Source organism: Dermochelys coriacea, chromosome 6 (genome assembly GCF_009764565.3).
Source record: "Dermochelys coriacea isolate rDerCor1 chromosome 6, rDerCor1.pri.v4, whole genome shotgun sequence".
NCBI classification, from domain to species: Eukaryota; Metazoa; Chordata; order Testudines; family Dermochelyidae; genus Dermochelys; species Dermochelys coriacea.
This window is the reverse complement of record NC_050073.1, coordinates 102,360,565-102,387,260: the sequence shown is the minus strand read 5'-3', so window position 1 is coordinate 102,387,260 and position 26,696 is coordinate 102,360,565. Positions and strand designations below refer to the sequence as shown.

The 26,696-nt window shown below is 40.0% G+C and overlaps 1 protein-coding gene across 3 annotated transcripts in view; it reads right to left on the bottom strand.

The window, feature by feature from the left end:
- Positions 1–805: 805 nt before the first annotated feature.
- PAPOLA (poly(A) polymerase alpha) overlaps positions 806–26,696 on the bottom strand; it is a 94,135-nt gene continuing 68,244 nt past the window's right edge. For 2 of the 3 annotated variants that reach the window (XM_038406480.2, XM_043516343.1), the window contains exons 16-22: positions 15,496–15,617; positions 13,275–13,417; positions 12,005–12,105; positions 10,669–10,889; positions 7,290–7,352; positions 5,441–5,518; positions 806–2,975 (exon numbers count right to left, since the gene is read on the bottom strand). In XM_038406480.2, coding sequence (XP_038262408.1) covers positions 2,880–2,975; positions 5,441–5,518; positions 7,290–7,352; positions 10,669–10,889; positions 12,005–12,105; positions 13,275–13,417; positions 15,496–15,617 — 824 coding nt within the window. In that variant the 3' untranslated portion in view covers positions 806–2,879. The remainder of the gene's footprint in view (positions 2,976–5,440; positions 5,519–7,289; positions 7,353–10,668; positions 10,890–12,004; positions 12,106–13,274; positions 13,418–15,495; positions 15,618–26,696) is intronic. The other variant, XM_043516342.1, reaches the window with a different exon arrangement.

The window sequence follows — 26,696 nt, the reverse complement described above, 5'->3', positions numbered from 1 at the left end:
CACAGCTACTGGCACCTTTTGAATTTGTAGTTTCAGTGCATGTTGGAGTCAGTGGAAGAAAAATAAGAGAAACAGTGCCATCTGCTGATAATTTATATAATGAACTGCTTCCAAGACAGGAAATGTGGTGCATTTTACAAAATATACCATGACAGTTTCAATTAATATTTTTACCTTAGAGCAGTGGTGGGCAACTTGCGGCCCATCAGCGTGCTGGCCGTCGCTTCCTGTGGCTCCCATTGGCTGGAAACAGCGAACCATGGCCACTGGAAACTGCGGGGGGCCATGCCTGCGGATGGTCAACGTCAGCAAAATGTCTCGCGGCCTGCAATCAGATTACCCTGATGGGCTGCATGTGGCCCATGGGCCGCAGGTTGCCCACCACTGCCTTAGAGGATAAAAAGTTAGTTCAAGCTTTTTAAAGTTGTAATTTAAAAAAAAATAGTCTATGTAAACTGATTATATATGCTATTTTTCTAGTTTTGCCTACTCCAGCCTTTAAGATTTTGAAGCAGGCACCCAAATCAGGGAACAAGAAAGGGGTGCTATTCAAATGGATTTGTTCTTTTAAAAACTAAATGACAGAAAATAGCAATTTACATTTCTCTTCTAAAAATGGACTAAAATTTAGCATGCTGCTAAATGCCACTTTTCAAATCCAGACTCAATTTAAAAGAGCATTGTTCTTTTCAGGCTGCACTGCATTCTATATCAGCAGAAACAATTAAGTAATTTAACTGACAAGTCTGGAATAAAAACAAACAGGAAAAGCAATTTTGGATATTTGAAGAAAATCAGGCAAATGTGGGATTGTGCTGTTTTTTATTGTGTTTTCAATGGAGAAATACATCATCTGTTTACAAAATAGCTCTTGAAAAATACAAGGAGTACAGATACTATAAAACAAAGCAAACTCCAGTCATGAGACACTACGTACATCATGCGAAAGCAACAGTCTGATCTCCAGATTATGAAAACTAGAATTAAAAAGTCACTATACAGAAAGATTCCAAGTTTCCAGCTTGGCAAAACTTGGGTGCAGTTACATGAAATGTTTAATAAAATGAAAAAAAGATTTCCCAATGTGTAAACAAAATGACAAAACTAAATCTGTGCCTGGCAATTTCGATCTAAACTCCATAACTACACAAAATACACAGACACCTTGTACACTTCAATTGTTAGTATAACCTTTTTCGAGGTGGATGACAGCAGGCTGCACAAGGCAAGGGAAAGAGAAATATTGTACACTAGACATCTTAGACAAATGGCAAAAAGAAAAACCTCAGTTACTGCACAGCCTAAGGAAAAAAGTAAGCTACACTGACTTTGGAAAATTAATTTAGAAGGATATGGGGACAGCCGTGTAAGTAATTTAATTTTAACATGAAAGAAGCACATGTAATAGGATGGAGCACAATGGGAGGAGGAAATTCATAAAACATGCTAATCGGAAAGTATGGGAAGGATGATTTTTACCATCCCAGTTTTTCAGACTAAGTAATAATAACAAAGTTTGTTATCTACATCTGGTGTTATCACCAACATCCCTCACGTTTCCTAAAAACTGATGTTCTGCTGCTTAATCATGAGAGATTCAGTTCTTTTAAAGAAAAGATTTGCTGCTAATCCTTTTTTGCTAGGACTACAGAACAAAAAGTAGGAGGAGGAAAGAGAGCTTGCTAGATGTCAAGTGCTTTCTAGAAATATGATTGTTAAAAATTCAGTGTTGTTCAGTATGTAAAACTACTATTTTTGATAAGCCATCTAGAAATAAAAAAAGATTAAAATCGTTGGGGATATTTTCTTGCCTTTATATTTAAAATTTGAAATGTTTTAATGCAGACAGGACTTTTATGGAGTGTACAAAAATTATCTTATATTTAGTGATCAAAAGGCCATCAAGACAGGTGTTATGCTTCACAGGCACAGTTTATTCACTCTGAAGTTTTAGCAATGGGACAAAATTTGGTGTTTGTGCCTTTGGGCCCCAAAGTATTGGGTTTATCTAACATCATGAGTTTTAACAGCATTAAAAAAAAGCATTTATTTTTGACCGTTGTCCTATTTTGTGCATACAAGCTGCAAAAAACATTAAACACAAAAGCTTTTTCCAAGAAATATGGCAAGGGGATCAGCAAGGGAGTATGGAGTTTGATTAGGTCAAAGGAAAGTGTATTTGCTGTTTGATCGCTGATCTGTATGCACCATAAAATAATCATATAAATAAAAATAGATCACATCTTAATCATGTCCCATCAAATTCCAAATGCTTCCCAATTATTTTCTCAACATATGTCATGTAACCTCAAGATTTGACATTTTATTTTAAAGGTTTACTGCTGCTTGATGGTAATTTAACTAGATATACTGTACACTTTGTCTTCAATGCACAGTGTATCATAGAATGTTATCCAATTTGCAGATTACTAGTACTGAAGAATCTCTTCAATAAAAATGAAAATATCAATTGAATATCTAAAATTAGTCGTACTCCAATAAAAAAGGTACATAAAAGTGCATTTAAGGGATTCTTTTGCCAGTTTTAGCTCAAAATTTTCAAACAATGCATCAAACATAAATCCAATCAGAATGTCAATTATGGCTACAAATAGTGTTCATGTTTGTTTTTAAAGGCAGTAATCCTTCGAAATATTTAATGCAACTGTTGCTAACACATTAAAAGTACTCCTGGCTTCACATACTAACCTGGACTTCCAAAGAGGTGGTGATTACAGCCCAGTCAGGGAAGTGCACAAAATATACCTAAATCCATTTGCAGTCATGTTCTAGTCTTGCACCCTCCATTCTCCTTTTTTAGCATTAGAAGACAACAGGTTGAGTTGGCAGATATTGTTTATGGACCCCTGAGGTTGTTTTTACCGATTCAATCTCAGTTTTATTGAATTCTTGATAACAGGAATAGGATTTGCAGGGAGAGCAGGGATATCTGAAAGGTCTGTACTAGGTGTTTTCTGACAAGAAAGAGGAAAAAGGAAACATTTTAAATGTATTTTAATTCTCCAAAAATATTAGTTTAACAAGAAGCAAATATCTGAGCACCAGGTTTCAAAGGTGTATGTTGTAATTTATTTTGATAGGGTATTCAGAAATATTTACCAAAAATAGCGTTAATTACAACTTTTCTTAGGCAACAGAAAAAGTGATAGTTAAGGAAAGAATGTTTATAATAGTCCCTCTCATAGCATGCATTTAGTTTTCTACAAGTTGAAGAAATAAGAAAAATAGAGCTCAACTATAACACACTTGAAAAACTCCCACACATAGGTTTATTGCACGAGTCCTACAAATGCTATCTGAGATTTTCATTCTTCTTTAGGATGGCTTTAAATTATTTGATATCCGAGACACCTCCCCCCCCCCCCTTTGTGGAGGCACAATGAAATACAACTGGAACCTATTTATCATAATTTCCTATTTCAGAAATAGGAATCTACACTGCTGATACTGAAAGTTACAGGATTTTGTGGTTTGTTCATGAAACCAAACTAAACCGCACACTTGAAAAATCAATGCTCATACTGCTGAGTAAGAATTTAAAAACTGTTTACATCTAAAAATTCTAATTGATTATATTGTGTCTATATTTAAAAGGTTTATCAAAAAGTTTGTGCTGCCAACCACATCAGTTACGCTTTCCATATTAAAGAACTGCAAATAGTATAATACTGTTTGATGGCAATAAGAATGATCTCAGTTTATAACGTTATAAACTGAGAAGAAGATTAACCAAGTTGGCTTCTCCTCATTTGTGGGGGATAAAAATGAAAAATATTAAAGAAAGTTAAAACTAATGCAGCACAACTAATTAGTATAAAACAAAACAAGGAAGCAAAGCAAAGAACACAGGAATCCAAACATTAATTATGAACAAAAAGGATATAAATTACCAATATGCTTAAAAAACCCTGTATTTTCTATACTTGTCAAATTTTTATTTAAAATAATTTTCAGTTGCCCCTCTCCTGACCATATTGCTTTAGACATCATGGTGATCAAGTTATTTTGTACTGCTTTTCATAATTTATTAGGAATGTTTATTTATTTAGAGCTCAGACAGTACACAATAGCTGTAGTATTTTTATTCACTTCAAACATTTTCTTGTGCTTTTCCCTCAGTTTACTCCTATTTTCTGGCTCATGTTAGCCAAACTTTCTAGAGCTTTTGAATTATTGACAGGAATAAGCAGAAGCATGCTTCTGTGACTTACTCTGTGCAAAGCAGATCAAACTGGGAAATAAGGTGACAGATGCAGCAAGACCTAGATCAGTGGTGAAAAAAATCTGTGGACGCAGCCTGTCAGGGTAATCCTGTGGCGGGCCGCGGGACAGTTTGTTCATATTGATTGTCTGCAGGCAATCCGCTGTCTCACAGCCTGCCAGTGGATTACCTGACAGGCAGCAGGTTGCCCACCACAGACCTAGATACAGCTCATCAGAATTTTGCAACATCCAAACTGCATCTCTGCCGTGATTGCAACAAATCATTTTCTGAGATGTCAGAACTACAGAAACTTAAAGAACATAGCTCTTGGACAACAGAAAACTTTTGTTTATTTCAATATTTGTTACTAAGTGAGCTATAAAGATGTTGATTTCTGTGAAGCAAACAATTTTATCTTGCTTTGCTGAGCATCTACAATACATAAAACCTAGTTTGTCACAAACAATCTTGGCACCTACATAATTTGTTTACTGCTTACCCCCATTTCAAATCAAGTTAAGTGACCTATGCAGCAGTGCAGCTATTTAAACAAATACATGTCTACTAGAGGTTTGCAATGGTGCAGCTACATTAATGGACTAAAAATATGCATTAAAACCCCAGTGTAGACTAGGCCTTGTTTTAGAACTGAATTTCCACATTATTTGTAAACAGGAAAAACTTAATTATGGTGCTAGACAGCTGTATAGTTGAAGACTCATTCTTTTCAGGGTATCTATTGAGAAGCAATATGCAGGTAGCAGAATATGTGAAGTTACCTTTTTAACATATATTTGAGAGCCTTAAGCAGCTGTCTCTAAATAGCAATTATTTAACCGACTTGTTTGGTTTTAAAATGGAAGTCCTCCCCCCCTTAGATTACATCATAAAGGGCAAAATAAAGAAAAAAAGTGAACCATACTTTAAGTGTTGTTCTGACATAAAGGTAAATATTAAGGGCACAACTGAGAAAAGATAAGAGTCAGTCCAGTTTTTCTAACAAGCAACATAGGCACTAAGCAACAAAATACATATGTAAGATGTGCTTACTTCACAACATTCACAAGCAACCTGCCATACAGATATCTATATGAAAATGTTCCATTATATATTTCTTTGCTGTCATTATTTTTAACATTTGGATTTACTTTAATCTCAGTATTAGGTCATCATGATTAGAATATTCACAATATGACACTTCTTTAATGTCAGTACCTGAGGAGCTTGCAGAGATGCCATTGTCTGAACAGTTTCTGTTTGAGAAGAAATATTTACTTCTGCGTCGAGTTGTTCCTTTAAAAAAAAAAAAATAAAAAAATGTAACTGCTTGTATATATATCCCTTAGAAGCTACACAAAGAACATTCTAAATACAGCCCAATGTATCCTTGAAGGAGCTGCACACAGGCAGAGTCTCCACCAAATCCAGAGTGGCTCTGCACTGGTGTAAGTATCTGTCCGTGTACATATCAATGCGGGATCAGGCATATGCATATTATACAGAGGCAGATATGACTATTCAGTGCATCACTAAATATTTTTGAACAACAAAAAATTAACTGATTATCTATTAGAATGCCCTGTATCTTGCCTAATTATACATAGTTCCTGATTTGTCACTTACAACTTTTCTAGGAATCTTTCACATTTGGATCCATGTGGGTGGAAATCTTTAAACAAGAAATTATCTCCGCATTTTTTGGTCCAACTCAAAATAAAGTGTTAAGGATTTTTTGCCCCCCCATATTCTGTTTAGCATATCATAAAACTCCTTGATCTGTGAAAAGTACACTATAAGCATAGGAATGTGTAAAGTCACAGCATTTGCTGAAGATTCCATTCTTTGCTCTAGTCCTTTTCCATTGAAGAGGGAACTTTAAAAACATGAACCAAATACAAAATATTGCAGTGTTAACTTCTAAAGTCTGCAAACAGGCTGAAATAATAGCTCTGAGATGTGAAATGTCCTATTAATCTCAATGGGGATAACTCTGAAAAAATGAAGATGTTAGTTTCCATTTTAGCAGTAATACCAGTTAATATACTTTCACCTCAACCCCAACCTATTGTGCAAAGTTCTAATAATTCCCTATCCACCCTGGTATCTTACAGAACAGTTACACATAGTCAGTAAAAATCTTCAGCATGTTAAAAGAGAAAATTTGAGGACAGGATAAAATAATTTAAATTTACTATCAAAACAGGGTCTTCTGTACCAATTATTTAATCCATTAAAGACCTTGATTTTTCACTTTAAATGAAGCATCTGAAGAACCTCCAATCTGACATACAAGACTGCCAACAGAACACGAGGCTCCTTGTACAGACACCAACTCCGGGGCTGGAGCTACAGGCGCCAACTTTCTAATGTGCCTGGCGTGCTCACTGCTTAACCCCTGGTTCTGCCAAGGCCCTGCCCCCACTCCTACCCTTCCTCACCCCCTCCCTTGAGCCTGCCATGCCCTCACTCCTCCCCCCAAGTCTAGCTTCTAGCTGATTTGGAGGTGTGGGGAGGGAGAGAGCAGAGTGCTGATCCGAAGGGCTGCCGATGGGTGGGAGGCGCTGTGAGCAGAGGAGCTAATGGAGGGCTGCTGATGTATTACTGTGGCTCTCTGGCAATGTACACTGGTAAATTCTGGCTCCTTCTGAGGCTCAGGTTGGTCACCCCTGCTCTAGACTAAGCAACACTATCATCTGAAAGAAAAACCAACCCGTACTGCCACGTCAAAATTAAATGGAACAAAATGTGAGAGGGAGCTTTAGGGCTAGGTGATGCAATGAGTTATTTGTATTGCAGCAGCAGAGTTTTCAGTCATAACTGAAAGGTGTTTGAATTTAATTTAGACTGCAGTGGAATATTAAAAATATAACGCAACTGAAAATTATGCAATATCAGCACTTGTTTGGAAGCAGCCCAGGAGCTTTTAAATGAACACTGCCTTATGGAAGAAGCCTGCATAACACCTGCCAATACTGACAGCAATGGCTAGAAATATGCATAGTCTAACTTGTATGGGCAACACAATATATTCCATTCTGTTTAAAAATTTGAGAGTCTTCTATACCTTAGTTTCCATTTTATCATGATCACCCATTTCAAGACAACTAGCATCTTCATTTATTTCATCCTGTTAAAACAAAAACTTTTGGTAAAATAGGCAGAAAAAGTGACAAGAAGAAAACTTTTAATGGAACTCAAGATAAACCAGTCACAAGCAGAATTTATACACACTAGTGGTAAAATGGTGTGTATTTAAGGACAGAGTGTGGAATATGTTTAGTATGTGTGTTATTGTTTGGAATATAACAAATAACCTAAGTAATTTCTGGCTTCAAACAATTCTGGTTTCACTACTGTTGATTTAGGATTCTATGACTATCTAGGTCTCCATGCCCCTTCCTGAGAACAACTAGTCCACTCCATCACATTGAGGCAGGATTATGCATACCTAGACCGCCCCTGACAGATGTTTCTCTAGCCTGCTCTTAAAAACCTGTAACTATGAAGATTCCACAACCTCCCTTGGCAACCTGTTCCATTCCTTAACTATTCTTATAGCTAGAAAGTTTTTCCTAACATCTTACCTAACTTTCTTGCTGTAAATTAAGCCAATTACTTCTTGTCCTACCCTCAATGGACAAGGAGAACAATTAATCACTGTCCTTTTCATGACAACTTTTTACTTATTTGAAGACTTGTCTCCTCCACAATCTTGCCTTCTCTAGACTAAACATGCCCAATTTTTTCCAACCTTTCCTCCTGGATCATGCTTCCTAAACCCTTTGTCATTTTTGTTGTACGCTAAACTCTCATATTTGTCCACATCTTTCTTAAATTGTGATGCACAAAACTGAACACAATACTCCACTTGAAGCCTCACCAGTGCCAACTAGAGCAGAGCAATTACCTCCAGTGTCTTTCATAGGACACGCTTGTTAATACATCACTGAATGACATTTGCCCTTCTTGCATTAGCACATTGCTGACTCATGCAATTTGTGATCCACTCTATCCCCAGAATCTGTACTGTAGTATCACTGCCAAGTCAGTTATTTCCCACTTTGTATTTGTGCATTTAATTTTTCCTTCCTAGAGTGCAGTACTTCGCACGTCTTTATTGAATTTCATCTTGTTGATTTCAGACCAAGTCTCCAATCTGTCAAGATCTTTTGAGCTATAATCCCATTCTCAAAAGTGCTTGTGACCCCCTCCGCAGTTTGGTGACATCTGAAAATGTTTAAGTGTACTCTTCACTACATCTTCCAAATTGTCAATGAAAATATTGCCTAGTATCAGACTGAGAACAGACTCCTACAAAACACCACTTAAAATGTCTTCCCTGTTTGACAGCAAACATTGATAACTACTCTGAATATAGTTTTTCCTCTTGTGTACTGAGCAACTTGGCTTCATGAGGGCCCCTGTGGCATAGAGCCCCAGGCAATTGCCCCACTTGCCTAATGCTGATCCTGGCTTTTATATGCAGAAACCCAGTTGTAGTGGCTCAGGTGGGCAGTAGGATTTTTATAGCATGTTGGGGAGCCTCAGAAAAAGGTTGAGAACCCCTGATCTAGATCACATTTCCCTAGTTTGCTTATGAGAATGTCATGTGGGACTGTGTCAACAGCCTTATTAAAATCAAGATGTATCACATGTTCAGCTTCCCCTCCCATCCATTAGGACAGTAACTGTATCGAAGAAAGAAATTAGGATAGTTTGGCAAGATTTGTTCTTGACAAACGATGTTGACTATTACTTATCACCCTATTATCCTCTAAGTTCTTAGAAATTGATTGTTTAATCATTTGTTCTATCATCTTTCTGGATATGGAAGTTATGACGACTGGTCTGTACTTCCTTGGGTCTTCCTTTCTCTTCTTTACAATGTAATCTCCCCATAAAACATAAATGTCTGAGGTGCAGTACAGATAATACATTCAGTCACAGATTAGTGAGAGGTTTAAGGTTCTAACCCAAGCCATCAAGGCTAATGAACACTATACCCCAATGGAAAGGTTTAATTCTCCACTTTCAGTCGGAGTACAGAATTTGCTCCTAGGCCTGGAAAGTCTCAAGCCATCAGACCTGAAATTTCTGAAGTACTTTCCCAAGGTCCTGTATAATTAGAATCATGGTAAAGGCAGTCTGGTTAACAGGTGGAGGGAGATCAAACACTGTTGATACTTCTTCCTCAAATAAGTAAAATGTTTGAAAAACATTTTCTGTAGAACATGTCACATATATAGCATGTGTGAAGGTATGGTATAAAAGATTTATTAGCAATTGCATGGGATAACTTCACTCATAGCTTTGACACTTGTAAGTAATGGGGACACCCCAAACTTATGTAGATAACACCTTTAACATACAAATGTATTCTACTAACAAAATAAATTATTCAATTATATTTGGTGCCCTTTGCCATAGCGTTGAAGCCCCATGCAAAGTTTAAAAAAACAGACTTTAAAATGAGTGAAATCTTGCACAAAATTATCCCATTTTAATTTCTTTTGTCCTTAAATATTTATTCCCTTACACTGAGATTTTCAAAAGAGCCAAGCAAGAACAGGCATACGAATCTCACTGAAATGCAGCGCTGTCTAACTCTCTTAGGCTCTTTTGAAAATCTCTGCCTTAATAATTCTTAAAATAGGCAGCAAACAGGTTGTTAAAACTATTGATAACTGCCCTCATAAAAATTTAGAAAGTGTGTGTCTTACTTTGGAAAGATCAGAAGTGTGTTTGTTCATGCATTCTTAACTACATTTTAACCTACCGATTTAACAATTAAGAATAATGGTCAATAAAAGTGACAGTTGCATTGCAAAGTTCAGTTTATTATTTAATTTTAAACAAAGTAATTAAGGAAGAAAATTACTTGGAACTTTTGTAGGTAATTCTTTTTTGTCAATGTTGTTTATCTTTTTAAAAAAGATTTTGTTGAACTATTTTCTGTTTATCAAATTCCAGAAATAAGCTAAATACATTTTGACTGATCATATAAAGCCTGTGCAATGGGTAATAACAAATGAACTCAAGACTCTGTGCATGCTTTTAAGTTATCACAATTCAAAACTGCAACTCACTATTGACAACTGCAAAATACAGGGCCAGATTCAACTGATTAAACTTGATTACCTTCTATCCTTTACCCTTGGTTCTGTTTTTATTGTGAAGTGCCTTGAAATACATTCACGTAAAGTACATGTATGAAACAAGTTCTTAAAGTTCATTGAACACTATCATAAAGATGACCTACCAACACTTAACAGAACAGATTTATTTTACATGTACTTAGTAAGGGTTATCCAGCCAGAGCAGAAAGACACTCACAATTTAACAAGATCTCTCACTGCAGTACCACATGTATCAACTCTCTGAGCTGGCAACGATAATACTAATATTCTTATGCGTGGATACAATTATGATCAAGGATAAAATACCTCTTCTGTTTTTATTTTCTTAGGAGACTCTTCTTTATGAGGGGAAGATGTCCTCTTCACCCCTATGACAGGGCTAGGTATTTTTGTTGCTGTGTTCCCTGATGGTCTTGGTGATTGGTTTGCCAGACGTGTTGAGGAAACAACTCTAGAGATGGTAGGCTTTGGTGGTGGAGAAATGGCTGGCTGTGTGGCTGTTTGAGGAATGCTTTCACTTGAAGTACCTATGAAATAAATAGGATACATTTTAAAATAGTTTCAACATTTACATTTAATGTAGACACATCAGTTCCACAGTAGTTTGTTTTCTGTATCTAACCCCACTGGCACTGAGTGAGTGGAACAAATAGCTTGGTGCCTGAGCATCAGATTTGGAACACAGACTACCTGAAACCACAAGTTTAAAATCAAAGAATAATTAAAACTTGGACTTTATCAGTCTAACTAGATAAATCGAACATACTGCAATTTACTGTATCTGTGTTTGGAGAAAACCTTAAAGGAGACTGGAAGGTCTCTGTTGTGTAAGAACATTAAGAGTAGGCATTCATGAGAAAAAACATGCCCCTTTCTCTCAGTGTTGTATCACATACAGTGAACTAATTAGCTGCCTCACTCTGATAACCAAAGATGGTTGCACATATGCAGTTGGTGTAGCCCTCTGGGCATCTTTAGAAGGACTAGCTAAATATAAAATTATAATAGTGATTGCTCATCAGCATGAATGGGTCACACCACGTAGCTGATTGAGATGCGTGAATTAGCAAATCGGGACAGTTCTTGTTTAAATCTTGTTCCAAAATCCAGAGTAGCGTCACCCCTGACTATCTCTAGCACTGGCTAAAGACAAGGTTGCTTACATTGGAGGCAACTGTGATTTATGACGCAGGACAAAGTGGTGAAGTCAGGTCATCCTCATTCAAGTTTTAATTGTATTAGGGAACAGAAGTACCCAAGAAAGTGGCACTGTGAGGGCTTTAGCCAGTACCTAGCCATGCTCTCCTTCATTGGCCTAACTGGGAGCACTGCCATCATCTATACTGGGTTTGCCCTGAGCAAGCCTGTGTCGCTATTTGAACAGAAAACATGAATATCCATTTTTAGAGGATTTGCAACCGACATAAATGTAGATTACTGAAATTCTAGTATTTTACGGCTATTTTGATAAGTATATCAAAATATCCTGAATCCTACAGGACATGATTAATGTGTAAATCAGTTCAATGATATACAGCTACAACATGCAGTAAATTTAAATCTTCCAAATTACGATGATACATCTTTAGTAAAATACTCTCTAGAAATCAATGCTAACAATATAATATGTAATTTTCCCTACCCCCTGAGCTTTCACTGGAAATGGTTGGTGGCACAGTAACTTCAGAAGCCTGTATGTTGATCACAGATGCTGCTGTTACAGTTGGAGCAGGACTGCTTCTGCTAAAACATGAAAAAGGCAAAATGGATAACACTGAAAACTAAAATATGCATATGATATCAAACTGTTCACCTTTCACCTGTTCACCTTTCATCACATATCATCAGCATTGCCAGAGACTTGCATTGATGTGATTTAGCCAATAGCATCAACACAACGTTAGAAAAGGCCAAATTATATCATAGCAATTTTATGAAATATAATGTGAAGACAAGCAAAACAGTGTTAGCAACATTACTGTTATAAACCTCACTATGTGAAATACTACAGGAGAAGATTAATTTTATATGAAATAATCCAAGTTTCAATAAAGTTTTTAAAGCTATTTGAAAGGGAAGAAGAAAAAACTCATGTCCTTCAATTTAAAAAAAAAAAAAAAAATCTATAAACCCCTTTACCTTTACAATAGAGCAAGCCAAATTGAGAAGGCTGGCATGATAAGCATGTGTTAATATCCCATAATATCACGTGCACATCATCACTATAAACTCAGTTCATGGATTGCCTAATCAAGAAATTGGGAATTAACAGGATTGCAGCCTTGGTTTTGGCATTATAATAGATTTTGCTATATCAAAAAGAATGGGGGCATGATGTGTTAAAAACCAAAATTTAGGCTAGATTAGATTTCAGCCCTGAGAACCATGACAGTATGCTTAACTGTACACTTGCTTTCTTTTTTTTTTCTTCTTCAAAAGAGTGTTCAGTAATGTAAAAATCCTGAGAATAGTTTCATAAATGAGAATGATTAAAGAGCAGCTGTCATAGGCATTAAGAAAAGCTAGTTACTTTTTTTTCTACTTCATACTTAATGTTTTATCATTCAGTTTGTATATTGCATAGCTGTAGAGAGTCCACATCATCATCAGATACTTTGCATATTAACCTAAAAATATGGAAGTGACCATGTTGTCAAACAAAGAAAGCAACAGACTGGAAAAGAGTGTCTATCTTTAGAAATGGAATCTAACAGAGCAAATGAAAAAGCATTTTATTAGCTGTAGACAACGAAGACATAGTGCAGTGATTCCCCCCCCCCAAAGTTAAGTTTAAGATAAATGATGATAATATGCCCTCTTGCAATATACACAGTAAACACATGTTCTCCAACACATGTAACTTTTAGAGGATCATAAACTCGAATAGCAAAGGTTAAGATTAAAATAATTACCCCTGAGAGCTTCCAGAACTATTCAATGGACTTGTCTTCATAGCACTAGTAGGAGAAGGCACAGACGTGCTGTTATCACTGTCCATAGATAAGTCTAAGCTGCTGTCATTCAGGACTGTCAGTCTGACCCCTTCTGTTGAATGCTACAACCAATCACACAATAAATCACAGGTGTTACTTATCCCATTAAGGACTGAGAATCAGTTGAAAGTCAATGAAGCAATATTTCAATTATACTGATAATTTTGTGAAAATTAATTAGACTGAGCTCAAATTGGTATCTCAAAAAATTTAAGGTTAATTGTCTTGACATCAGTTGCATAGGCAAAGAGTATTTTTAGAGAAAAATAGCATTGAAAAATTCTAGAAGGCACACCAAAGAAGCAAACCAAAACCAACTACACTGAGTGGCTTGAACCTCAATACAAAGGCTTCTAAAAGTCATACAAAATAGAGATGTGCAGAGTTTTCAGACTTTTCTACATACAAAGGTTCTACTGGCCTGCTACCAGAACAACTTAATTCGTATGTTCAAAATTAAGGCTAGAACTTGAATGATCCACCATTTGCACCCACATAATGCCACATACAAGACCAATTTCTCCTGTACTACTTGTGTATCTAGAATTCCAGCTTAATTTCAAGTTTATTTCATTTTATGGAATGATAATATCTCAATACAAGTGTACAGTATCAAGAACTCAAAGAAATTAGGTAGCTGACCTAGTGGTTTTCTAGACCACTGGGTCATTTTTATCTATCATCAGCCCTCATGCTGATCACCAAGTTTCCGTTCATACTCCAGAACTGCCTAATTAGATGCATTGAGTGAGGTTTATATTTTCCTCTGAAGCAGCCAGCATTGGCTAATGTTAGAGACAAGATACCAACCAACTAGATTCTTACTGGATTTGTTTCAGTCTACCATGTGCAAACTTTGCTACATAATTTAGAGAGATTTTTAAATGGTGACAATGGCTTTAAAAGGATACTAATCTTATATTGAGCTATTTATATGAATGCAGACAAGAGAACAGAAATACCTAACCATGACATGCATGTTTCCAAAAAGACTTCTTTTTACAAGTCAGCTTTCATATATGATTGCTCTCAGATTACATTCAAAGAGGCAGGGACTTTTTGCATTAGTTACTTGGCCCATAAACACTCTTTCCTGTTGCAATTAATCATGCTCAAACTAACCAAATAGCTTGATCTTAAATTACTGCTGCCCTTCATGAAATGCTGTTTTGCAGGCTGCCCTTCTTCTCACATATGATCACACAGGCCTGCCATGCATTTAAGGGGAAAACAACTTTAGACAGAAAACAGACCCTTACTAAAAATTTGCTGTACATGTGTAGCAGCCAATTTTTGAGATTCATTCACTGTCATTTAAATCTTTCCCATCTAGGAGTAAAAGGTTATATCTAAGATAGAAAAACTATCAAGTGGAGACCTTTTCCAGTTTTAGGCCACAGCATACAGTCAGTCACATTAACTGTTGAAAGCATTCTCCAACCCACATCTTTAGTCATACGAGCAAATATATGTATGTTAGCTACAAACGGCAGCAGCAAAGCGTTCAACATTCTATGAGTCATGAGAGGTCATACAATTTCTTTAGTAATTTTATGGCCTATACACAATCTCAAAACTATTAGTACAACAGGGAGATGTTAGAAAACAAACCAAATTCTTAAATTTGTGTGCACTAGATAATCTTTGTTAATCATGGAAGCGCTGCGTTGTAAATATTTCCCTAATTTGGCTTCCAAATTACACTAGCAAAATAGCTTTGAGTTCTCTAAATTAATCAGACTTAAAAATCTGTTTAGTCTAGTATTTCCAACAAAAATCATCATGTCATACCTGCATGATTTCAAGGAGAAGAGATGAAATCAGAAGCAGATACTTCCAGGAGGTAGGAAGAAAGGCATGCATGAAACGTATGTACAAATAATTCAGTATTAACTCATTGGTATTGATGCAACTGGGAACTATCAATGTTAGGACTAATAGATTTTCCATATCAGGATATCAGTACCGTTGTACCAGATAGGTTAGAAAGTGTGTGTAGATTACACAAGTAAAATTGCCCTTTTAAAGTGGGTTTTAGTTATTTTGTTAGCACACCAAAGACCTTTGGGAATCACTAAATTATAATGTAATTAATTATATTATAACATTAGTTATGTTTGTCAGTAATTTGTAGGTTTACCTTTTTCTTTTTCTGAAGCACATGATTAGGTAGCAGTTGATGAAGTTGCTTTCGTTTTACATGCATTGCAGCAATTTTCATATCGATCTCAAACATCTTGCTGTTTATTGCTTGCCTATAAACTACACAATTAGAAGAATAAGATGACACATTGAAACATTGTGGAAATGCAGTTACTTGCCCTCGAAGAAAGGATAGACATTCCAGAGTATTATTCAACAAGAAGGCTAATATTTTCTCAGTCTGGAGAAAAAACCAACAGCCCTTCCTCCTGAACTGATAATTGCATCACATCTGATAAGAAAGTAAAGTCTTTGAGTTTGCTTATATTTTAAAAAAGGAAAATCCATTAAAACAAATTTCCTCTCTGAAATGTGGGACTCAAAAAGTATTTTAAAAGTATGTAAGCCCCTCATCGTATTTATGAAAGAATAAATTCAAAGATGGAATCAAGCAGAGTCAAGAGGTTTCTTGTCTAACTTGATATAAATTAAAGTTAAGACATTTATTTAGATCTCAATGGCAGAGATTATCTTTTTGTTATTGTGTTTGTATCAGTGTCTGACACCGATTGGCCTTGATACATGATCGGGGCCATTAGGTGCTGCTGTGGTTATTGGGCCTAAATATTTACCCTAATTGTAAAAGTATGTCAAAGTTCATAAGATGTCACAATAATAAATTTTTGCCTGCTTGGGAATTAACCTTGGAAAATAGGACAAACTGTTTTCAGTAATGAATGCTATGAACAAGTGCAAAAAAACCAGACAGACGGAATTAGTCCAAACAAAAAAAGAGGCCTACTGACATAATTCAAGGACTGTGCAGAGGTTGAACTTAAAAACAAGAGATAATCAGTCCTGAAATTAATGGACCAAAATTGTTATAGCAGATAGTAGGCCTAATTGATGGACAAAATAATGAAGGGATGAACTACAACACCAACTTTTTTTTAAGAATCTCAAAAGAGTCAAGAGACACCCCCCCCCCAAAGTCTCATCCCAGCTCTCTCATCTTGTCCCATCTCCTCAATGCACCTCATCTTCCCCAACCCCAAGACAGAAGGAGCACACTTGACAGAAGGATTCATTCCTGAGGAAGAAGGTTGTGTTTGGGCAGCCCCCTTACACTGGTATGAAGGGGGTTAAAGCCCTACGGAGGCTGTGCAGGAAGCAGCCAATAAAAGAGAGGCTCTGAGAAGCAGCCAAATCAGGGCCCAGCAGGCTCATATTGCAGGCAGAAGAAAGCTAGCACCCTGGACAGAGCATTACTGGGCAGGAACAGGGAAGCCAGAGGAAGCTCCTGCAGGCTTGATAGGACTGGTATGCTGAGGCCCTGAGGCAAGGGTGAAGAAGGTGCTGGGACAGTGGGAAAGTGGTACAGGGAAATGTACCAAAGAGTTGGAGGGGATGCGGTACGTGTGTGCCCCCTACAAGGTCCTTGGCCTGGGACCTGGAGTAGTGGGTGGGCCTGGGTATTTCCCTCCTCCCCCTCCACCCTTGCCACTCAGTATTTTTTCTGAAGTATTTTTTTTTTAAACCAGTGTCTTAAACATGAGATCCTCTCTCTACTCTTCCAATCATCTACCTTACTGACTGTCCATCCTATGCATTCAGTAAGGGAAGGGTCCTGTAGAACAAAAACTTTAATTACATTAAAGTATCTAGAAGTGAACTTTTGCAACCCTGCTGTTACCTCATCTATTAAAAGAATTGGAAGGAATAACATTTTCCTGCCTCTAGATTAAGGGCATTACGTCTTGCATAACAAGCGTTGAGAAGTGCACTGAATTACTAACACCAGTCAGTGGAAGAGAGACTAGAACTAAAGAAGTTCATGGAGGATAGGTCCATCAATGGCTATTAGGCAGGATGGACAGGGATGGTGTCCCTAGCCTGTTTGCCAGAAGCTGGGAATGGAAGACAGAGGATGGATCACCTCCTGATTATCTGTTCAGTTCATTCCTTCTGGGGCACCTGGCACTGGCACTGTTGGAAGACAGGATACTGAGCTAGATGGACCTTTGGTCTGACCCAGTATGGCCGTTCTCATGTCCCCTTTGTGAAGACTTCTTGTCTGAGGTGGCTCCCTTTTTGAGAACTTGAGAGACAGAAACTAGTTCCTCAGTTTTTCTGAAGTCCTCCTTCTGAGCTGTTTAGCATATGTGGAGTTGTATGTAGTGATCAGAAAGTTAGAGAGGGTAAGTCTTCGGGGGATGTTTTATTTCTTGCATTTGCTCAGGAAGCAGATGTCGCTGTTAAGTTTTTCCTCCTTTTTTCTTCATGTTGTGGAGTTGCCATTTCAGATGGCAAAATATGATGTCCTCCATTGTTGTTTGCAGTTTTGTTGTACCCACATTGGTCACACGATATTAAAAAAACAAGGGGGGTGAAGTAATACTAATACCTTTTATTGGACCAACTTCTATTGGGGAAAGAGACAAGCTTTTAAGCTACACCGAGCTCTTCATATTTGGAAAAGATACGCAGCAAATCACAGGTAAAACTAGGTGGAACAGATTGTTTCCCAGTAAGTAGTTTACACATTTTGTAACAGACCATTGACCCTAACCTCTACGGTCATAGGACAAAAAACAAAAGTTAGGTGGATTAAGGACTGTTGTAATAAGACATTAATCCTGACTCTTTATTAAGACCATAATTTTTAGTGTCTAGCAAAGTTATAAATTTAAGCACCTAACTTCATCTTTTGAAGATATTGTGAAGGTTTCCTTTGAGATGACTGAGATATAAAGATACATCAGATATAAAGTGATTGTTCTGTGAAACGTGTGTGCCCACAGGTGATAGGGTATTTCCAAATTGTCCATTTACTTTGAAAATGTTCTTTTTGTAGTGGCTCATATCAGGAAAATGTTTTTACTTTCGAACTCCAGATTTGTTTGGTTTGCTTTGTTGAGTGCCATTTAATTTTTTTTGGGGGGGGCGGGGGAGAGGGGAGAAGAAGAGGAGGAGGAGGAAGGGGATGGCAGCTAATAGTAGATTGATGAAAGTTTATACAAACATATATAGAGTGATGTTTAAACATCTGCAAACAGCACGATTTATAAAAAAAAAAAATCCTATTAGTAGCACCAGGCAGCTGGCATGAGGTAGAGAGGTTTTGGGCGGGTGAGTGGGGGGTATTGGCAAAGGAGATGGACTGATGAATGGGAGCACTGGTAGGAAATCGGGAGAAAAAACAAAGTCAAGAAGCAGGAGTTCATGGCATAGGAGAGCATGGAGCCATTCTCCCTAGCCGGACAATGGGGGAAGGGGCAAAGGTTATGGACAGTATAATAGGAGAGTCTTTTCTGTAATAGAAATTTAAGAGTTTGAAGTTGTACATCCAGAAGAAATGCAAATACTTAAAATTTTACAGATGGATATAAAACTACCTCCTACACCCCAAACAAATACAATTCCCATCCTCTCATGGGCTTGTTGAAATCTGCAGGAGTGGCCCCCTGCTTCAGTGAGCCTCTCAGTATTTGCAAGTGTAGACAATGCGGCTCTTTTACAGTTAAAATGCAGCTTGCAGAGCCCTCCAAGCCTCCCCACCCCATTCTCCACCTACCAGACTCTGGATGAGAGTGGAAGCTCGGGGCTTCTACCCTACAGCAGGAAGGTGAAGCTAGGGGCTTTTGCCCAACAGGGAGGGGGGGTCGTCTCAGGGCTGAAGCCCTGGCAGGTGCCTCCCGCAGGGCAGAATTCTCTAGCCCCACCACCGCTGCAATGCAGGAGCTCTGCAGGGCTGAAGCCCTAACCCTGGACAGGCATGTCCAGCTCTCGAACTTCTGAAGATTATTGTATGTGGGTCAGTAAGTTTGGCTTGGTGTATTGGAAGAGGGTTCCCTTCTGCAGACCTTAATGAAAACCTAATTTAAACTTCTGGTGCTCCTTCAAAAGACAAAGGAAACACCACAAAAGAAAAAATATTCTAAAAAACAGTTAAGCTTGAGAGTATATTATATTATTGTCCAGCTAAAAGCCCTCCTAAATTACACTTTGACAAGGAGTCTACAGCTTCACAAAAGAATAGTAGAAGGCATGGTAATTAACAGTTTAGGGATCCAGTATAGTAGAATTTACATCCAGTTTATGATTCATCACCATCTCCTTATCTGACTTAAAAAGTTACCACCTAACTTTAATCTTTCACCCTTAAATTTGCAAAAACATAGGCAAAGTTCAAAACATTACATCACAGAGATTAAATCACATTTTCCACTCAAAGAACTTCCCCCGCCCCCAAGCATATTGCCACACTATCACACTACAACTAAACTGTGAGATGCAATACAATAATTAAGTGTACAAATTTACAAGCTCTATACGCACACATGTAACCTAACACCATATAATCTTTATATTTGAGATTTTTCAATTTCATTTCATTTCATACTCTACCAAAACAGACTATAAAGAAATAAAGGAAAGCTAAGAAAAAATGATTACCTACTTTTCATAACTGTTGTTCTTCGAGATGTGTTGCTCATGTCGATTCCATTCTAGGTGCATATGCACCCACGTGCACAGATGGAGACTTTTGACTTAGTGGCATCCGTAGGTTTGGCTGTGACGCCCCCTTGAGTGCCGCACTCATGCATCAGTATATCAGGTGCCGTTGGCCCTATGCCCTCTCAGCTCCTTCTTACTGCCCACAGTGGCTGGTGGGCACACCTCTTTCCCTTGCCTTGTAAGTGGTCAGCAATTTCCTTCCCTCTTGAACTTCATGCCAACTGTAAATAGTTTTGTTTTATTGTAGATTAGTTAGTAAGTAGCTGTTAAGTACTGTATTTAGTCAGTTAACGTTGTCTTGGGCTTGCTGGGTAAGCACATAGTGAGACATGAACGTATGGATGGATGTATGCAGGAACATATGCAGGTGGCGGTCCTGCAGATATTCTGAATTGGCACACGGGCCAGGAAGGCCACCACTGAGGCTTGCATTCTAGTTGAGTGGGTGGTTACAATTGCTGGTGGGAGCATCTTTGCCTAATCATAGCAGAACTGGATGCAGGCAGTGATCCAAGATGAGATTCTCTGAGTGGACGTAGGACAACCTTTCATCCTATCTGCTACCACGAGGAACAACCGCAGCGACTTGCGAAATGGCTTGGTTCTCTCTATGTAGAAGGTTAGCACTCTCCTTATGTTCCTCCTCAGACCTATGAAGCTTTGGGAAGACGACCGGTAAAAATATGTCCTGGCTCATGTGAAATTGTGAAACCACCTTGGGCAGGAAAGCCAGATGTGTCCACAGCTGGACCTTTATTGATGACAGGGACATGGCCTGGAGCTTGAGATGCATAAGGTAGTCCAGGATCAACTTCAGCGAGGCCTGGTCAGGCCTAACCCCTTGGGCTGAGGCCCAGCACGTGAATCGTTTCTATTTGGCCAAGTAGGTCACTCTAGTGGAGACTTTCTACTATCCAGTAGGACCTGCTGGACTCGGGCTGAGCACTCCTGCTCTTTGGCAGTTAACCAAGCAGCAAGCAAGCTGTGAGGTGCAATGCTGACAGCTTCAGGTGCAGGAGCCTGCCATGACTGTGCAACAGGAGATCTGGCCAGAAGGACAGCTGCACCGGGGTTGTTACTGACAGATCCATCAGCGTGCAGAACCAGTGTTGGCGATGCCAAGCCAGGGCTATCAGGATAACCTTGTCTTTGTCCTGTTTGATCTTCATGAGGACTCTGAAGCAATGGCACTGGTGGGAAAGCATACATCAGAGCCCCTGACCATGGAAATAGGAAGGTGTCTGACAAGGAGTCCCTGTCAATACTGCCCCCCCCACAAGCAGAACAGGTGACACTTGCTGTCCTGACAAGTTGCGAACAAGTCTGCCTGGGGAGACCCCCACTTTTAGAAGATCTCTTTGACCACCTTGGGGTGGAGTGACCATTTGTGGTGAGACAAAAAGACTCTGCTGTGGTGATCTGCCAGTACAATTCTGGTGCCGGGGAGGTGCGCTGCCATGAGATGAATGGCATGCTGCACACAGAAGTCCCAGAGCCGGAGGGCTTCCTGGAAGAGTGCTGACGACTTGGCTCTGCCTGGTTTCTTGATATAAAATGTTGTGGTGGTATTGTCCGTCAGGACTTCAACCACTTTGCCTTGTAAAGTGTGACCGAAAAGCCTTCCAGGCCAGGAGAACCGCCCTGAGCTCCCTGACATTTATGTGGTGAGAGTGGCCGACCCCGACAGAAGTTTGTGTACTGAGCTCACCCAGGTGGGCTCCCCAGCCCAGGTCTGAGGTGTCAGAAACCAGATTTAATGACAGGGCCAGGGCCACAGCCACAAAGGGAACTCCCTGCAATACCGATGCAGGGTCCAACCACCATGCCAGTGATGACCAGATGTGGTCCGGCACCTTGACTACTAGGTCCAGGTCGTGCCTGTTGGGGATGTAGATCAATGCCAACCATGCCTGCAGTGCCCAGAGTTGTGCACGACGGACCATGTAAGTACAGGCAGCCATGTGGCCTAGTGCAAGTGCAGGCGGTAGTGAGCAAGTTGCCCCTTACATGGGAAGTTATATCTGATATGGCTCGGAAACAGGCCTCCAGAAGTAATGCCCTGGCCTGCGTGGAATAGAGGACTGCTCCGATGAACTCTATCCATTTCACTGGTACGAGGGTTGATTTCTTTTTGTTCACTAACAGGCCTAGGTCACAGCAGGTAGAATGCACCAGATCGAGGCTCCTCTGCACTTGATCCTGCGATCTCCCCTTGACGAGCCAATCATCGATATAAGGATAGACCTGGACCCTCCCCCGATGCCTCAGATAAGTAGCTATTAGGGCCATACATTTTGTAAATACCTGCGGGTCAGAGGAGAAGCCAAAGGGAAATGCTGTCAACTGGAAATGGTGCTGGACACCAGAAAACGGAGGAACTGTCTGTGTCCTTGGAAAATAGAGATATGGAAATAAATTGAGAGCGGCGTACCAGTCTCCCAGAACTAAGGAGTGGATGATAGAGGCCAGTGAAACCATGCAAAACTTCTACTCCTTGAGTTGTCGCAGATCCAGAAGAGGTCTTAGGCCCCCTTTTGCTTTTGGGATCAGGGAACAGCGGGAATAGAAATCTTTCCCCCACATTTCCTGAAGGGCCTCCTCTACTGCCCCCAGTTGTAGGAGATGAGCAACTCCTGGTTCAGGAGGTAGACAATGAGAAGGGTCCCTGAAGAGGGACTGGGAAGAGGGGGGATGGGAAGGAGGGTGGCTGAAAATTGGAGAGAGTAGCCCACTGATAATCTCTAGCACCCAGTGGTCCGAGGTGACCCCTGACAAGGCCAAATGGTAGGGACGGAGATGGCTGAGGAAAAGATGGGGACGATCCGGGAAGGTGACCGGGGGTATCGCTCTCAAGTGCGGCCTCAGAACACCTGCTTCTGGTCCCTGTGATGTTTCGCTGGGCCAGGCTGCGCAGGTGAATGGGAGGAAGAAGGGCAGAGGCGATTAAAACTAGTGTTCCTTCTCATTGTAAATACCTGCCGAGGCTGCCAAGACCTTGGTGGCAAGGGCAGCCAGAATCGCTTCCTCGCCAACTGAGATGTATGCAACCCCAGAAAGTGGAGAATGGCCCAAGTGTCCTTCAGACTGTGCAGCCTTGCATCCATTTGTTCTGCAAACAGCCCAATTTCACCAAACAGCAGATCTTGTATCGAGGACTACATCTCCTGGGAAAGGCCTGTGGTCTGAAGCCAGGAACTGTGCCTCATGACCACTGCTGAGGCAACCACCCTGGCCACTGAATTGGCCGCATCCCAGGCCATCTGGAGGGAGCACCAAGCTACTGCGGAACCCTCCTCAACCAGGGCCTCAAATTCCTGGGTCACTTCCTAGGACTTGGAGTCCTTAAACTTGTGGAGGGAGTCCTACAGGTTAAAATTATATCACCCCAAAAGAACCTGGTGGTTCGTGACTCAGAATTGGAGACTGGCTATGGAACAAAATTTCCTCACAAAAAGGTCCAGTCTCTTGGCCTCCTTATTTATTAGGGTGGAATTAGAATGCCCTTGGCTTGTCCATTCTGTTGGCCACTGACAAAACCAATGACTCGGGGGGAGGGGGGTGTATAACTAGGGCCCTACCAAATTCATGGTCCATTTTGGTCAATTTCACACTCAAAGGATTTTAAACATCGTAAATTTCATGATTTCAGCTATTTTAAATCTGAAATTTCATGGTGTTTTAATTGTAGGGGTTGTGACCCAAAAGGGAGTTGTGGGTGGTTGCAAGGTTATTGTAGTGAGGGTTGTGGTACTGCTACCCTGACTTCTATGCTGCTACCTTCAAAGCTGGGCCCTCAGTCAGCAGCCACCATCTCCAGCCACCCAACAACGAAAGCAGCAGTGCAAAAGAAAGGAAGGGTATCATGGTAAGGTATTGCCACCCTTACGTCTGTACTGCTGCTGGTGGGGTGCTGCCTTCAGAGCTGGGCACCTAGAATCATAGACTTTAAGGTCAGAAGGGACCATTAGGATCGTCTAGTCTGCACAACGCAGGCTACAGAATCTCACCCACCCACTCCTGTAACAAACCCTGGACCTATGTCTGAGCTATTGAAGTCAACTCGTGGTTTAAAGACTTCAAGGTGCAAAGAATCCTCCAGCCGTGCCCCACGCTGCAGAGGAAGGCGAAAACCCCCCAGGGCCTCTGCCAATCTGCCCTGGAGGAAAATTCCTTCCCGACCCCAAATATGGCGATCAGCTGAACCCTGAGCATGTGGGCAAGACTCAACAGCCAGACACCCAAGAAAGAATTCTCTGTAGTAACTCAGATCCCACCCCATCTAACATCCCATCACAGGCCATTGGGCATATTCACCACTAATACTCAAAGATCAATTAATTGCCAAAATTAGGCTATCCCATCATACCATCCCCTCCATAAACTTACCAAGCTTAGTCTTGAAGCCAGATATGTCTTTTGCCCCCCCTGCTTCCCTTGGAAGGCTGTTCCAGAACTTCACTCCTCTGATGGTTAGGAACCTTCGTCTAATTTCAAGTTTAAACTTCCCGATGGCCAGTTTATATCCATTTGTTCTTGTATCCACATTGGTGCTGAGCTGAAATAATTCCTCTCCCTCCCTGGTATTTATCCCTCTGATATATTTATAGAGGCCAATCATATCTCCTCTCAGCATTCTTTTGGTTAGGCTAAACAGACCAAGCTCTTGGAGTCTCCTTTCATAAGACAGGTTTTCCATTCCTTGGATCATCCTAGTAGCCCCTCTCTGTACCTGTTCCAGTTTGAATTCATCCTTCTTAAACATGGGAGACCAGAACTGCACACACTATTCCAGATGAGGTCTCACCAGTACCTTGTATAACTGTACTACCACCACCTTATCTCTCCTGGAAATACCTCATGCATCCCAAGACTGCATTAGCATTTTTCATGGCCATATCACATTAGCGGCTCGTAGTCATCCTGTGATCAACCAATAGTCAGAGATCCTTCTCCTCCTCCGTTACTTTCAACCGATGCGTCCCCAGTTTATAACAATTTTTTGTTATTAATCCCTAAATGCATGACCTTGCACTTTTCACTATTAAATTTCATCCTATTACTATTACTGCAGTTTACAAGGTCATCCAGATCTTCCCGTACGATATCCCGGTCTATCTCTGTACTGGCAATACCTCCCAGCTTTGTGTCATCCGCAAACTTTATTAGCACATGCCCACTTTTTGTGCGAAGGTCAGTAATAAAAAGATTAAACAAGATTGGTTCCAAAACTAATCCCTGAAGAACTCCACTAGTAACCTCCCTCTAGCCTGACAGTTCACCTTTCAGTATGACCCGTTGTAGTCTCCCCTTTAACCAGTTATCCACTTTTCAATTTTCATATTGATCCCCATCTTCCCCAATTTAGCTAACAACTCCCCATGTGGAACCATGTCAAATGCCTCACTGAAATCGAGGTAAATTTGATCCACTGCGTTTCCTTTGTCTAAAAAATCTGTTACCTTCTCAATAAAGGAGATCAGGTTGGTTTGGCATAATCTACCTTTTGTAAAACCATGTTGTATTTTGTCCCAATTACCATTGACCTCAATGTCCTTAACTAATTTCTCCTTCAAATTTTTTTCCAAGACCTTGCATACTACAGATGTCAAACTAACAGGCCCGTAGTTACCCGGATCACCCCCCCCCTTTCTTAAAAATAGGAACTATGTTAGCAATTCTCCAGTTGTACAGTACAACCCTTGAGTTTACAGATTCATTAAAAATTCTTGCTAATGGGCTTGCAATTTCATGTGCCAGTTCCTTTAATATTCTTGGATGAAGATTATCTGGGCCCCCCGATTTAGTCCCATTAAGCTGTTAGAGTTTGGCTTCTACCTAGGATGTGGTAATATCTACCTCCATATCCTCATTCCCATTTGTCATCCTATCACTATCCCTAAGCTCCTCATTAAAGACTGAGGGAAAGTATGTGTTTAGATATTAGGCCATGCCTAGATTATCCTTAACCTCCACTCCATCCTCAGGTGTTTAGCGGTCCCACTTCTTCTTTCTTTGTTTTCTTCTTAGTTATATGGCTATAGAACCTTTTACTATTGGTTTTAATTCCCCTTGCAAGGTCCAAATCTACATGGCTTTTGACCTTTCTCACTTTATCCCTACATATTCTGACCTCAATAAGGTAGCTTTCCTTGCTGATCCCTCCTATCTTCCACTCCTTGCAGGTTTTCTGCTTTTTCTTAATCACCTCTCTGAGACGCTTGCTCATCCAGGTTGGTCTACAACTCCTACCTATGAATTTTTTCCCCTTTCTTGGGATGCAGGCTTCTGATAGTTTCTGCAACTTTGACAAAGCAATTCCAGGCCTCCTCCACCTTTAGATCCACAAGTTCTTCAGTCCAATCCACTTCCGTAACTAATTTCCTTAATTTTTTAAAGTTAGCCTTTTTGAAATCAAAAACCCTAGTCACAAATCTATTTGCCCTCATAGGGAGCCTTTTCTAGGTCCATCACTGCACGTGGTGCTGGCTGTGGTGGGAGAGTCCTTTGCTCTCTGGGTGCTGGGAAGGCGTTGACTCCGCCATCAGTCTGCATCACCTACCGCTCCCCGGAGTCCATTGTGGATCCCTTATGGGGGTAGGAGGACATGCCCCCTTGCAGCGCCGGCGTGCACAGATGACCCTGGCAGGGTCCTTTGCACAATGCCCCTTGATCTATCTTGCT